This window comes from Pleurodeles waltl, chromosome 8, assembly GCF_031143425.1.
Source record: "Pleurodeles waltl isolate 20211129_DDA chromosome 8, aPleWal1.hap1.20221129, whole genome shotgun sequence".
NCBI lineage: Eukaryota > Metazoa > Chordata > Amphibia > Caudata > Salamandridae > Pleurodeles > Pleurodeles waltl.
The window spans coordinates 1,239,967,230-1,239,983,300 of NC_090447.1; the positions used below are offsets into that span (position 1 = coordinate 1,239,967,230).

General features: G+C 42.4%; 1 protein-coding gene across 4 annotated transcripts in view; it reads right to left on the bottom strand.

The window, feature by feature from the left end:
- NBEA (neurobeachin) overlaps positions 1-16,071 on the bottom strand; it is a 1,608,295-nt gene that overhangs the window by 1,169,154 nt on the left and 423,070 nt on the right. For all 4 annotated transcript variants that reach the window (XM_069205539.1, XM_069205537.1, XM_069205538.1 and 1 more), the window contains exons 14-16: positions 4,797-4,876; positions 2,395-2,457; positions 891-988 (exon numbers count right to left, since the gene is read on the bottom strand). In XM_069205539.1, coding sequence (XP_069061640.1) covers positions 891-988; positions 2,395-2,457; positions 4,797-4,876 — 241 coding nt within the window. The remainder of the gene's footprint in view (positions 1-890; positions 989-2,394; positions 2,458-4,796; positions 4,877-16,071) is intronic.

Here is a 16,071-nt window from a genome sequence, read left to right on the forward strand (position 1 = left end):
TTTCTAATATGTGAAGAGATGAACAAAGAAAAAACACAATATGTATATTGCTTAAATAATCAACTCATCCTCAAATAAAATATAGATTTGGCATTAGATTGTGATGGGCTAGTTCTAATTGCATGAACTACCCCCACATTTTGTGGCCTTTCTTTTTACATCATTGGTATACTTTAAACATTTTTAAAACGTCATAAATTACAAACTGCAAGTTTACAAAAAAACTGAATAGATATTGGGTTTTGGTAGATGACGAAATGTTCCAGTACTACTCATTTAAATATTTCAACTAGTAGAATTTCTAGTGTTCACCAACATCTCAATACTTACTCCAGGGGACTGTCGTTAGAAATAGTCTGGGCCTGGTAAACCCACATTTGTTCATCCAGAAAGAATGAGCATTTCCCTTACTTAAGTTTGGACAACCAGATTTGGAGATCAGGAGCTGTGCAGTATTTAGTTCTCTTTAGCTAGGAGCAGTTTGGTCCACAACTGACCTAAACTATGGTATAGAGAGACTTCTAACTTCAATTGTTAGGAAGGGTCAGCCGGTCATAAAATGGTGTAGTACCAACCTCCACCACAGTTAAGGAAATTTCGAAAGTTTTGCTAGGAGTCAGGTTGGCTTACTTTCCTAAAAGTGCTGGCTTACTCTACTCCTGGATTCCAGGGTAAACCTGGAGTGCTACAAGAGTAAATATTACTGGAGTTGGGAATCAGGTCCAACTCATAATAACTTTACCAACAGGTTTTATGTTTGTGCTGAAGAAAACAGTTATGCATGATCAATGAAGTTTTTTTTTTTTATCTAGGTAGATACTGATTTATTTACTGGTGTTTTCTTATGCATGCTATGATGCTTGCAGTAATGGTGTGAGAATATACTGTACCGTATTCCATTCCTTTGATCGAAGGCTGGGATCATCGATGCAGGGTGCTCCGACATGAGGGCAACTAACAGTTGCAGCACATCGTGAATGTTTTCATCCTGTGAAGCAGTGAAGCAGAGAGTTTGCTTGAAAGTCACCTACGCCAAAGGAAATGATGGTACCACACAATGAAAAAACAGTAGCAGTCGGATGGAGCGCCATCATGGGAACACTCATCTGACATTCCCACAGTCAGATGATTGGCACAACCAGTGTATCATAGGAAGGCAGATGGCTAAGTAGCCAATCTTCAAAACTGAGTAATCTAAAAATAGAACACTGAACAGAGGGCCCCCTAAAATGTTAAGATTTAAATGCCAAACAATAATGCCCACCATCGCCAGCTAAAGTTACAGTAATATTAGTAAATTGCTCATTTCATGAACATATAAGTATGCACCACATTTAGAGACTAGAATGCTGGCATGTTGAGATCATACCCCTGTGGGGTGCAGCAGCACATCTTACACAATCATTGGCAAAGCCAATAGGTCTGACATTGGATGTCAGCCTTTTTATTTTGGGAGTGTTGGTTTGAGATGAGCTTGCTGAAGGCGTTTTGTCATTGTATTTGTAAAATTGTATTGTTCGGGAAACTGCCAAGCGCTAGTCAATCTTAAAAAAACACTAGTTAAAAGCAAATATGTTTTACAATGTACTCAATCTATACACAATGCCATAGTAGTCCCTAGCACTCAAAGGAATCACTTTGTGTTCCTTGTGAAAGGGCGGAATGTTGTCATTTACTGTGAACTTTGCCAGAGTGTGAAGTGGCTTGACCTACGAGCTGTATGCAGAAGTAGGTGGGAGAAAATGTGAATCACGTGATAACACGCTAATGGTTTAAGAGGGCTGTCTGAAAACCCATATAAGTTTAATATAAGTATTATAGAGAAAATTCAAAAGGTCGTGGCTAGTGTCGGACCTAAAACGGAAACCTAATTAAAAAAACTGCAGTAATCTGAATTCCCTAAAGTGCAGCATCCCTCGCAGTATCTTAAGTAGGACGATACTCAGCACTGTGCTTCCGGTGGGGCCGTTCACACGCTGGCTATCGTGAGCCCCTCTTTCTGGCTGTAGGATCCTCAGAGACTGGGACAGCCACAGTTCATGGAAGTCTTGTATGGCAAGCAGTGTACCAGCCCCCTGTGCATGCATTGAGGGAACATCAGCAGTCACAAGGCAATCGCTAGAGGGCAGTCTTGAACTATGCCACAAACACTTGTGTCCTATGCTCTGTGCAGCCTAATGTAAAGCAACTCGTATAGGCATGAAATGTGAGATGGAGCCAAGAGTTCACTTTCTGATTTGAATGGGCGTCTACTTTGCAATAGGGCCACCTGCAAATAAAGATTGGTCATGGGGTAATATGCTAATTTCGTTCCTGTCGGTTACATTTTTTCCAAGCTTTTTACTTATTTAGAGTTTCATACAGTCAGAGAAGAAAACAAGAGAACACACGTACCTCGTGCATTGTTAACAAGTAATTTAAAATGCTTTGAAGTTCGTCTTCCTTGACTCCTCGATCCTGAGAAAAATCAGGGCAAATGGTTAGCCTTTCCTGAGAGCACAGGCGTTCAATTTTTTATTTTATTTCTCCTTTCAAGCTCACAAAGGCTTTCCCGCTTCTACGGCCGGGGCAGTCATCTTGTTTACGAAAACAAAACTGACCCTTTGACACCACGTCATAAACAACAGGCCTTTAAAAGAAAGTTAGTAGCATCTGAACAAAGTAAAGACATTTGTAATGAAACGCAAAAGAAACTTTGATTTAAGGTGACTAAATACCGGGCCAGCTCATGCAAAATTGTGGCAGTACCAGGAAAGTATCACCTAGTGTAGACACTTTGCACTTATGCGAGGGATTCCTATACCAGTGTTGAACCAGCATTTGGACTGACTTGAATCGTACAAAACACCATCTTTTTTTAGCTCGCTTGATTCATGTGTGATTTTTGTGGTGGTCACTGCTTAAAATGGGTCAATTTGCCCCCTGCAAAATTTCTTGTCACTGGTGCAATTTAGGAAACAATTGTTGACGAAAAAGAGGACCATAATTCATAAAGTTAAATATAATAATATACACACAGTGACACCATAAAAAAATAAGTCCACTGTGAATAGAAAACATTACCTAATGAAAATCTACAAAATGTTTTGTGTAAGCAGGTGTAATGCACCCTTCGATATTAAGTGCTGCCACATTGGCACTTTAGTGAGTGTGTGACTGAACCTGCTTGCAGGGGGTGCTTTTGAGTCCCTGGAACCACCACCACCGAGGGTCAAACTCAAGCACGTGTTGTCTGTGTGCCATCTAAGGCATACCAAACAATTAATGCAATGCCTTACCACCTGCGCAATGAATAATCGGCAGTGTTTAATTTGAGCCGGTGGTTGTAGGAGGGGCCTACCAACACTTTTGTGGGGGGGATCGGAAAAGCAGCAAAGAGAAACTGACGGAGGAAGTGAAAGACATGCGAGCGACAAAGTGAGAAAGCTGGGATGAAAAGGAACCTATAAGCGTGATATATAGGGACAGTGATATGGTGGTGGATGAAAGAGATATAAAGCGAAATAAAGACTAGACACATTTGGTATCTGGCAACCCTAACAATCAGCCGCAGCAGCACCGGTAGGCTTCTGAAAAAAATGTGGACCCTACATGTATTCTTTTACAAATAAGCACTGGATATCACAGAAGAGACTAGGCGTGTGTTTGCAGCCCAATCAGCGATACTAAAGTACCCCGGGTGCAAAAAGTAGGCCTAGACCCCGTTGCGGCCCAAGGAAACGTTTGCAATACTCCCTTGGAGGTTCCAAAAATCTATTCTGGCCATAGGGTCATATCAGAGAAAACATTTTGGTGTGCCTGAATAATCAGTATACTTTACTAGTGCAAGTTCTTCCATGCTTTAAACATTACACCTAGTTTTGGAGAAAGGAAATACCCTGGCTGATAATGTGTGTAGCAGCGTGGCCGGCAGAGTGCTGAACTGATGCCTGGCTGCACGAACTGAGCTCTTTTAACACTGCCTTCAAATTAGAACAGAGCGTGTGTTAATGTATAGATAATTTCAATAATGAGTGTTATTCTGGGCAAATCACCTAATCTCCCAGTGCCTACAGAAATGAGCTTTTGCAATGCAACGGGTCTCACATTTGCTCGTGTTTGAGCCATTAGTGTTGTAAATTTCCAAACTGGAATTTTCTGGCTACATAAATTGAAAATGAAAAGTAAAACAGTTGACAGAAGCGAGCCAATTCAAAGCACCAGTCTGCCATGAGTGTGAGAGTTATTGGCTCCCTGTGTGAATGTCTAGAAAGGATTGTGGCTGGGATGAAAGGCAAACCGAAACCGGAGAAGGGGCCATCACACGCAGTAACAGGAGGAAGCGTGACGTAATGTGATGGGCAACAAAAATGTTCACTTAGTGAAATTGCCTGGGCGGGAACTCAGCACACAAAGGAGGGACATTTCACAAAATGCACCAATAAAAATGAAGCATTTAAGACAAGCACAACAAAGAATGAATAGCAAGAGTGAGCGTGGCTAAAAGCCCACAGTGAGATTACAACAGGCCAGAGCGCTTGCGCTCAACCCTAAAAAACTAACGTGCCCTTGTGTAGTGTAACTAGTGCTCGTGTAAAGGGCTCCACTAACATCAGGTCGAGTTCTGGCTATATGAAACTACAAAAAAAGAGCTAAAAGAGATGGTCATGGCTCATGCAGTTACAAAGTGTCATGGCTATTTAATACAGTAACATGTCCGCACGCCTCAGAACAGCCAGTGTACACTACTAAACATTTAAATGTATACTTACTCATAATGTAGTTAAATGTACGAGAGTTAGTCATATGAGAGTTACCTTTAAGATAAGTTGCTTCAGGAACAGCAGCATAAATGCCCGTAGTGAGATGATTTCTTTCTGTGAGGGTCTTGGACCATCTGAAAGTTTAAAGAAATATTACATGTAAACAATTTCAGACAACCACTGAGAACATTAATAGATGTTCACAATTTGTGAATTAAAAATCTACTGACAAGGGCACTACGTCACTTCATCAGTTCAGGTCTGCAGCATTGACTCAAAATTTAGCTCCTCAGCATCCCATTCAATGGGAGGGTGCATTAAACGCAGTTCTAGCACCATAATGTAAGGAGTGCTGCAGAGGGCAGGATTGCGGTACAAAGAGAAACAATATTGCAATGTGACAATGTACAATTTTAGAGGCATATCATGGATGTCATTTGTAGAGAAGGCAGTAACATCAGGGGCTGTGTGGATTGGTCTACATTCTTAAGGTGGGGAATCAAAGGGGCCTCACCCCTGAGTATATTCAAGTTTTGGGGAAAAAAGCAGGTTGCTTGTCCATCATGTAAGAGAGAATGAAAAGGGCATTTAAGAGGCATATTTTCATGTCTTTATTTCATTTTTATTTTAGACCAGTAGAGACTGGTGGCCATATTAAGTATAGACTGAGCTGGGTCAAAAATGGAGCAAATCCTAGCTTCATTATCACTCTTGGTCCTAGAAATAAGAACCAACACAGCCAGTTTTGCAAATACATCATATTATGTAAAGATGGTAAAGCAGGGAAAAAACTGATTATGAAAGAACTAGACTAAGATCATTAAAAACTGTTTTCATCAGCCTTTCAAATACAAGAAACTTAGATATTGTTGATTTGCGGTACTTGTTGCCCTTGGTGTGATTTTGTGACAGCATGGAAGACTTAATGGAACACAAACAGAATAAACCACCATACATCCTGCATTCAGGAACAATTTAAGTTGAAATGTTGATGATCTAAGGAGCATTGTACCTCAGTCATTGAAAGATTCTTTTTTGACATCCTTCCAGATTACATGCAAAACGCCCATTAGCAATACAGTGTGGGTCAAGCTCCGAGCCATACTGCATGGTCTGGATGATTTCATCACAGACCAAAGTCTGAATAGGTATGTGAAGTTGTGTTGTCAGTAAAGTTAAGCAATGTGCCTCTCTTGTGTATGTATGTAAGACTAATCTCAATGCATGCGGTACACCTAGTGTGTAGGTTTGTCAAGGACTGTGCTCATGCATATCACTTGTATGGATTAAAAGTCAGTTACGCCTATTACCTGCTTAGATCACTGCCCTATTCTTTAAAAAATTCATGAGTACTTAAACACTGCAAGGATCCATTTGCAAGGTCCCTACACACAATGGTTTGGCCTTGGAAAACCTAATTGATCCCTGTTGGAATTGTAAGTCTTAGGGTGTTCTTCCCATAAACTTTTTGCCTTCACCTCTCCAATTTTTTCTGCTCTCATTTTTGCCATCCTTAGGACTCTGTACACTTCACCACTGTTAATCAGTGTTAAGGTACTTGTGCTCTCACCTTTAAATATAGCAGAATTGCTTAAACCCAACTGGCATTTTTAATTTACTTGCAAGTCTCTAGTAAAGTTGTACTACATGCACACAGAGCATGTAAATTAAATGCTACTAGTGGTCCTGAAGCACCTATTGTGCCACCCACTTTAGTAGCCCTTTCAACATGGCTCTGGCCTGCCATTGCACCCTGTGTGTGCATATTTAAACTGTCATTTTGACCTGGCAAAGAAACTTTTTGCCAAACACAACCCCTCCTTCTTAACACATACAAGTCACCCCTAAGGTGGGACCTGACAATCCAGAGGGCATGGTGCAGTGCACTTAAAAAGTAGGACATGTATGTTTAAGTTTTTGAAAAACTCTTCATTTTTCACTTCTGTACAGCCTGCCTGACCCATAGGATAACACTGGAGGTACCTTATTACCTTTAATAAGTTGTAAGTTAAAAATGGGAACAGGTAACCAATTGATGTTTGATGTCTTTGGAATTGCAATTAAAATTTCTCTCTTGTCGTGAAGTTGGATTTTTGGCTACAATTTTGAAAATGCCACTTTTACAAAGTTAGCATTTTCCTGCCTTAGCCATTTAGTATGTGTGGGCTGTTTCTGGATCACATGACTGGGTGATCTGATAGTTGGGCCTTGCTTATTCTTCCTAGATAGCCACACACAGTAGAGAGCTAAAGTATGCCTGAATGGGCTATTACTGGCAGGATGGGAGGGAGGACCTGGGAGGAGCCCTACTTACACTTAAATAGGCTGTGTCCTGCCTCCCCGCAAAGGGCTGCATAACCCATGCAGTTAGTCTGGAGCCTGGGCAGGGGAGGCAGGAAACATGTGCACCTCAAACTGAAACCTCTAGGTGCTTCTCCCACTCCAAAGGAGGAGGCACCTGGTAGATGTGTTGGACCTCAGAGACCAAATATTCAATGCATGTCTGGACCTGTGGGGACTCTGTCAGGAAGGAGGACTGCTGTGCTGCTTAAAGAGCTGCCACTCTGCTGGAATGCTGTCCTACTGTCCTTCTGGCTGAGTCAGAGGGGTGTGGACCTGCACCTGAACCCCAGACTCCCACTGTGGCTCCATGGGCTAGTCTGTTGACCTTCTGTTCAGAGCGACAGGGACATAACAGGCTCCAAACCACCTGAACCATAACCCAGGTCTATTTGGAGTAAGGCCCTTAACCCAAAATGGTGCTCCTCAGGTCCTGGACCCTTGCTCAGGCCTCGGAGGCGCTGAATTTAAGTTTTTGGGCCCAACCACGAATGGGCCCTCTGGCACCAAAACCTGGTCGATTGTACAGCCCACCAGCGCAAAGTTTTGTCAGCCGACCCTTCATGCAACAGCAACGACTGCTCGTGGGGAGCACCACTGTAAAGCCGCTTTCCGACCTTCGATGACAAAAACAGGATCTTTGCTACAGCAATGACGCTTGCAACACCAGGATGCTCTTCACGGTACATTGATGACCATCTGTGATGCTTCCCTGCTTCTTGCACCCCCCTCCACCGCAAACTGACCTCTTTCCGCTAGACTAAGGTAACTTTTCAGTGGAACTAGCCTGGTCGCTGTATCCAGCCCGTGCTCCATCTCTGTCGGCCTGAATTTGTAACTTTCTCCCGTGATCAGATAGCCACAAGTAGCACTTTGACCTTTTTGGACCTATTTACACCTAACTCTTTAGAATTGCACATATACGGTTCTACTGACTGGATTTGGTCATTTTAGTCTTGTTTTACTTATTAAAATCTGCTCTTTTTCTAATCTGTTGTGTGATCCCTTTTGTGGTATGTTTTTATTTTATTACCTTTTGAAATGTTGCACAAATACTTTACACATTGTCTCTAAGCTAAGCCTGACTGCTCTGTGCCAAGCTAGCAGACATTTGAGCATAGATTATTTGGGGGTTTGCTTATGACTTCACCCTGACAAGGATTGTGGGTGCTGCTTGAATAGGGTTTTACCCCCTCAACCAGTAACCCAATATCTTACAAACTCTGATTTTAAGACAGCTGTTAAGACTAAACTAAGGAAGAGTTGGATACGTAGTGTCATTTATACGTTTCAGTGAAGCCATGACATCAGAATTAGACGCTGTTGTCGCTAAGGCATATAAACTATGAAGGATACAACAATCACCTTTAAGTTCAAAACTGTGCTTTCTAGAGCTGGGTTGGAGGAAAACCGCTCAGTTGAATCCAAAAACACCTATACACATCAACCAGAAAGAATATGTTGCTATACAAATACACATCACTTCTCTTAAATCATTATTCAAAGCGGTCTACCAAGCGGTCTACCAAGGGTCCCGGGACAAGGTGAGCCAGTGGCAGTGACTCACACCCAATCACCAACTAACAATGGCTGATTTACGTCCCAACAAGGTTTGTTTATTGGAAAGGAGTTTCAGTCCAATAACAACCACTAAGCTGAGAGTCCCAGGCCTCCCTGCATTATGGACCTCAAGCCTAAGCTCCCATATCCTTCCACCTATTGAATGAGGAGGGGGTAAGCATGCTAATTAAAAGCAGCAAGCCATCAGGATAACTACATGATACTTGCCTGGGAAAAGCCTTGAAATTAAATTCTAAAGCGACTGCACCTAGCGCATGGTCCATTATAAATGCCTGTCTGGAGATTGGAGTCACACCAGGTAAATTTCAAACATCCCTCCTGAAGAAACCCTTTCTGGACCCTAAGGATTCTGGAAGCTGCAAATTCATTTCTTTATTGCATTATAACTCAAACTTATCGAAACTATAGTCAGAGTGCAACAAAACATGATTGAAAGTAAGTTTCTGCTAGATACAATTTCGTTTTTGCACTGGACTTTGTTTGGAGCATGCAATCTCAATTTTGGAAGCAATTCGATTCATGGGATATTGTTGGGGCCCTGATCCTTCTAGATCTATCCTTGGCCTTCAAAACTAGGTCTAGTCTTTTAATGGTAAGTGCTTACCTATTGACTCTGCACTTTTCTTTCGAAGCACATTGACTCTATAGAGTAGGTTTAAGAAGGTATGAAGAAAGAAAGAAAATGAAGTGCCATGTGGGACAGTGTAACTTTATTAACAGGGGTATGCATTTACAGTGTATTTTCATAAATGGGAAGGAATCATAGGTAGATGCTTGCATCAACTGAGCCTGAAAAGGTGAGCTTGTCAGGTGTGCTGATTAATGATTTAAGAGCAACACTGTCATTGTGAGAGGCTTTTATTGACCACCACTGGAAGAAAGATGAAATGTTGTGCTAAACATACATTTACTTTTTTATCTGCTTACAGATCCTGAATAGCCTGTAAATAAATTCTAACCAGTGAAGTACAGGATAGAATTCACAGTTATATCCAGGACAATTGAAATTATGTGACTGTGTGGCCGTGGTGATTTTTGCATAATTATATATTTTCCACATTTGCCACATAATCCATCATCTGCTGCATAATCTACAGATGTTAACAAAAAATTGTTTCTGTCTCAAATGGTTCAAAAGTTACTATAAATGCAGTGACACGTTGCAGCACAGTGAAAGGCCCCTTTGAAAAGCTGGATTTGTCACCTTTTTTTGTTTCTTACTGCTATATTTGGGTATTAAAATGGCACTAATGATGTACAACCAATGCCCAGACAGTGTTATCAAGTTTAACAAGCATTTGCAATGCAACGGGTCTTGAGCATGCTCAAGTAAGAGCCATTAGCATTGTAAATTCCTAACTGGACTTCTCTTGTCACATAAACTGAAAATAAAAAGTAAACCAGTTGACATTAGCAAGCCGATTCAAAGCACCACCACCGCCGTGAGCGCGAAGGAGAGACACAAAAGGAAAAAGAAGTTTGCTCGCAGTCAACGTATCAGCAAACATGCAATTATCCATGTAACAGGGTCAATGGCCAAGGCGATAACAAAACCGCCCCAAGGAGGGACAAACAGAAAGTATTCACCAATGATAATAAAGGATTTTTTTAAAGTAAGCCCATGTACGAGTGATAGTGGTGGGCGTGGTTAAAAGCCCAGATACATACCAACACGTTGGAAAAGTAGCACTTGCGTGCTGCTATGCTCGACCTAAAATTACGAAATAATTAAGTAAAACTATTACAAAATGTGCCACATAATGCTGCATAACTTGCATTTTCTTGCAGCATAATTTACTCAACCCTGCTGCATAATTTGGCCCTCTCCTGTGGCATTCCACTGGCCCTGGTTATACCTCTTTTCTGTTAAATACAATATTTGAAACCACTGGCAAGCATTGAGTAAGAAGGTTTACCCATTTAAATAACTTATTAACTTCTACCACATACACACACTGAAGCAAGAAGCTCAGTACAGCATGGAACTGTCAATCTCCCAAAGAGAAAAAAAAGACTGTTAAACAACTACCACAGTATTGGTAAGGGAGGGACGGGGATCAACATACAAAGAAGTGATATGCCCCGTGGCAATCTGCAGCATCTGGACACTAAAACAAGCAATCGCGGCTGAAAAAAATATATATAAAAAAAGGCGAATGAGGGTGGTAGTGAGTCGATAGGACAGAGAGAGAAACCGAACCAAAACAAAGTCCCCTCGCTTCAGCAGTCGAAGGATTTTCCAAACAGAATTTTTCATAAAGCTGTGCTCAAGGAGGCAGAACAAACACATGAACGGGGAAAAAAGCCATTGAATAAGGTGTGGGCACACAGGAAAGAAAGACATATAGGCCCTCATTACGAGTCTGGCGGTCCTGGGACCGCCATACTCACGGTGGAGTTCGGACCGCCACCAAAGCAGCAGTCCGGCCTCTGCATTACAACCGTGGCGGAGTCACCACAGTCCGACTGCCGACACCACAAGTTGCCACCAGTCGACAGCCTGGGTGGTCTTAATCCACCTGGGCAGTGCTGCAAGCAGCACTGCCCTGAGGATTACGAGTCCTCTGTCTACTTTTGCTTGGCATGGGCAGTTCAGGGGCCCCCATGGACAGCCTGTTGCGCTTTTCACTGTCCAAATTACGGGCATTGAAAAGCGTGACGGGTGCTGCTGCACCCGACACACCGCAACATTGCAGCCAGCTCAATTACGCGCTGGTGTCAATGTTGTAGTTAGTATTCCACTGGACCAGTAGGCTGAAATGCTGTTTCCGCCCACTGGCCCTGCGGAAAACTCATAATAGGGCCGGCGGGCAGAAAACCGGAGCAGCGGTTTTCCATCTGAAAGAGTTTGGTGGGCAGCCTCCGCTGCCCGCCAAACTCAGAATGAGGCCCATAGTCATGAGTGAGGGGCTCACCCAAGGCCCACACTGTATATATTGTTTTTGTAGGAGATCTCAGAAAAGACAGCTGTAGGCAAGACCTAAAAAGGCCTCAAATAAGTGAGATTCGTTCTAATGTGTTTCCTTGTTTACTGGTGTTGTAAAATACACAGACAAAAGGCAGCACTCTACAAAAATTAAATACAATGAATTTCAATACAGACTAAGGGCCTGATTACAACTTTGGAGGACGGTGTTAAACTGTCCCAAAAGTGACGGATATACCACCTACCGTATTACGAGTTCCATAGGATATAATGGACTCGTAATACGGTAGGTGGTATATCCGCCACTTTTGGGACGGTTTAACACCGTCCTCCAAAGTTGTAATCAGGCCCTAAGTTTTAAAAAACTGCGAATGCCAAATATAAGTCAGTAAAATTATATGCAAACCAAAAGAAAGCTATAAATGTGGAAACTGTAGATAAACAGTCCTTGAGTTGTTTAGATGGTACTTAAAAATGTGACTGGATTATACAACGACTGACGTTATAGGTTTAACAAACATATGAATTCCGAGGGACGCCACGCCATGGCATTTCTTCCTGCGTATTAAAGATACATCTTGCGCTGATCTATAATCAGGACATGCCTGACATATCGAAGAAAAAGAGACTTCAAAGAGGAGCGGACGTCAGACAGTCAATGGTGGAACTTCTGTGGAACAGGAAAATTTTTAAATGCCAAAAGTGATCTCATATTGAAACAGTGTTACATTATACAGGAATGGTATTTGCCTCCAAAACCTTCCTTGAATGCTTCTTGATAATTTATGGTTTATTTATGATATAAAACATTCAGGGCATTACCTTAGGAAACTTAATACGAATTATTTTCTTTTTGTTGTTGAACTTTGAACTTTTGTTTCTAAAATATTCCCTTGAAAGCAAACATACAAGCTGAAGGTTTTAGAAAGTTGCCCGGAAGGAACATACCAGAAACCTATGGAATTCGTCATCTGTAAAATTAAAAAAGCCTACATTTACAGCAGGAATGACTAACATTATTTATTGTCTTTGTAGGCGCATTTTTCCTAAACCAAAGCTCACAGACCTGCAAGGCAAACTACAATTCTGAGGGTTTTATATTCTTAATTCCCTCCCGGCCCAGAAAAAATATTTTAGAAAAAAGCAAAACCAACATTGTGCACCGCAAGACCATTCAGCTGCTGAACGATGCAGGCGTTGTTTTTACTCTCCCGTGAACACAAACAACCCGATCCCGCTGACTCACCTGCCTTTTTGCAAAACAATTTACCGCAGCAGATTTCTCCACATGGCAGCTAAGGATGAAAGGTCTACAGGGCCTACACAGGTGTCATGTGTTATCTCCTGAAGCAGAAGTTTGGAGAAATTAAAATGATGGTACAGTATTCTTGCACTTCAAACAGAAGAAAGTGGGGAGCAGGAGTAACGCTGTTTACAGAGTTCTCTTTGGTTTGCGACTTTTTGCCTATCCTTGTTCTTTTTGTTACTCTAAGATAATTTGTATAACACCCTATAAAGGCCCTCCCATTTAATCATAACACTTTCTGAAATGTGAAAAAGATGTGGCCGTCGTAGGTGAGTGGCGACACTGGGTAATGAGATTTTAATGTATTTTCCTCATTAAGCTCTATAGATCAGAAAGAGCATCACACAAGATTGAATCATTGACACAGAAGTGTTGGGCTCCAGTTCTCGAGCTTGCAAATGAGGGGTAAACCTGGTATCAATTTAGGATAGGCCTAATAAAACATTTAGGGCCTCATTATGAATCTGGCGGTCAAAGGACTGCCGGCTTTGCGGTGACGGGCAGACCGCTGCAACTGTGGAGATCCGACCGCCACATTATAACGTCGACGGGTGGACCCACAAGGGGACCGATGTTTCCGGCAGAACATGGTTACCGACATTCCGACGGAAGTCTGAGTTTAACTCAGCCAGGGCGGCTCCGCATGGCTGATTACAACTCAGCTTTCCACTAGCCCTCTCATGGCAGGGTCACTATGGACTGGGCAGTGCAGGGCCCCCCAGCCCTGCTTTGCAGACAGTGCGCAGTCGAAGGTTGCTGTGTGCTCCCTTAACGGAGAGGAGACCAATATTGTAGCACTGTCGGGAACCACGTACTACAATGTTCCCGCCATTCAGCACAGTGGGAACTTTGTAATACTGCCATGGCGGTGGCGTCCTCCCCACGAGTTTGTGGTCCTGCAGTAGGACTGCCAAACTCATTATAAAGTCTTCAGTGTACTTGATGCAAGACCCGATTCATGGGTAAGTAGTAAGGCAGTATAAGCAGGGCTGACATTAATAGACTGCCCAAAAGGCATCACCAGCACAATGGGGCTGGTGGGAGCACCTAAAAGTTGCCTTATTGTGCTGTGAACATAGCACCAGAATGCTATTCCATGTAAGGTATTAAAAGCCCTTACAGAGACTGAGTGTACTAATACTAGCTCAGAGTGAGCTTTCCGCCTTGGAAATCAGGCGACAGTCTTTTGGACAGTTGAATATGCCGTAGTAAGTGGTCAGAGTGGCTCTAGCATGAGCAATTTACAAAATCCATTCTGGGTCTTGTGATTGCCAGAGCGCTCATGTCTCTGGATTGAAATGATGAGACAGATATCACATATTCAATAAAAACAAAACCATTCTTGGTCAATGATAAACTGAAGGTTACTTCTGTTTAGTACAGTTGAGTGACTATTGCGAAAGTATGCTGGTCAAATCATGCAAGATCAGTATTGCATAGATACAGCTCAAGCTAGGTTTTCTGGAGCCAGTAGCTGGTGAGTGATATACTGGAGCACGCCAAGCCACCTGAGAGTCAAGGGCATGACACAAGGGCCTGTGCTTGGCCTCCCTCTTCGTGATACCGAGGTAGGGCGAAAGAACCTTCTGGAAGCCACACTGCTAGTTAACAAGAACGAAATGTGAAAATTATGACTGATTCAAGGATCATGTTGTGAATAAAGAATACAAATATTTGAGGTACATAAAAAAATCCAATAAGGAAAACGAAAAGGGCAAGTAAAGCTAGATGAGACTCAGCACAGACAACAACGAACTGAAGGAGCAGAATGCAGCCAAAGCTGAATATCAGACCAACAGGAAGAAAGTAGCAGGCAATACTTCCAGAATGTTGGGTGTGATACGAGCGGATTAGCTGAGAAGGAAGTATGGGTTTGGGACAATGCCATATTGATTTATATAGTGTTCCTACTTGTAGAATATGAGAGAAACCTTGAACTGGGTTACTTTTAATGTGGGTGGCCATTGTTTGCCAGGTCACATTACCAAAAACTTTGATTGCCAAATCATTCCCCACAGTTCCACAGACACCTGGAAACAGGTAAGGAGCACAGCCCTGCTCTGTGCACAGCACTCCATCCCCTTTGAGTGACAACACGAGCCTGAATATTATGGATGTGCAGATGAGGGTCTTTACAAATGTAGTGCATTACTGCCTTTAATCTATTTGACAGGAGCCCTGAGTGACAGAAAATGTCTTCGGTTCCAAAACGGATTGAGCCAAATTGTTGTAGTTGATACGTATGAGAATCTACCCATAAAAAAGCAGCATGCGTACAAAGCAATGGCTCAGCATGGAAAGTGGGTGCATATACAAGTTAAACAACGGAAACCTAAGAACCCTTATCTCAATTTTATTCACGTTTCTGCCAGACGCCTAAGACTAGTTCCCCCACCCCCAATTTTGGGGTCTAATAAGTACACCCAAGGCTTTATTCTTGATATATGCTTGGAGGCCTCAAGTAGGCAGTGAGCAGTGCATTATAAATCTCCAAACGAACATAAGATGAAAGACAACTGCACAACCAGTTAGGTTTACTGACATGTTCATAACTATAACATCGTTGTAACTTGGACTACCTGCCAGACATTCACCTTGTGATGTAGTGGAATGCAGAGGGCCTAGATTGTAGGTGCTGTCTGAGAGGCATTTAGCTTAAAGAGACAGGGTTGAGTAACAAACAATACCTGCTACTCGTGGAGTCCTGTCTAGCTCCTCTTCTATCTTTCTAGCTGTACTACGCCAGCATAGTCTAGCTATCCACCTACATCACAACAAATGGTGGCAACGTAAAATAATGTAAAGACGAAGAAAGACAGGCAAGAAAATAGATAAAGAAGAATCTACCTTCAGAAAGCAATAAAGATGACAACTAAACTGTGCAGGCAAGAAATCCTGTGGACCAACCCGTGTAGTCTTGGCAGGAAGCCCAGTGATAGAAGTAGCATGTTACAGTGACAGATGCACAGCTTAATGTGAAGAATTGTGAGATGAAGAACAACTGTGGGTATCATCAGATGTTGCTGCCAGTTTTTACACTGGTGGAGGCTTGGGTTAAGTACTGGGACACTGGTGGAGTTTTAAGGGGAATGCTGGAGAGGGGAGTTTGAGAGAAGCATCTTTAAATGCTGGACCATGGAAGAAGAGCTCCCAGTTGTTTCCAAGACATCATAGGC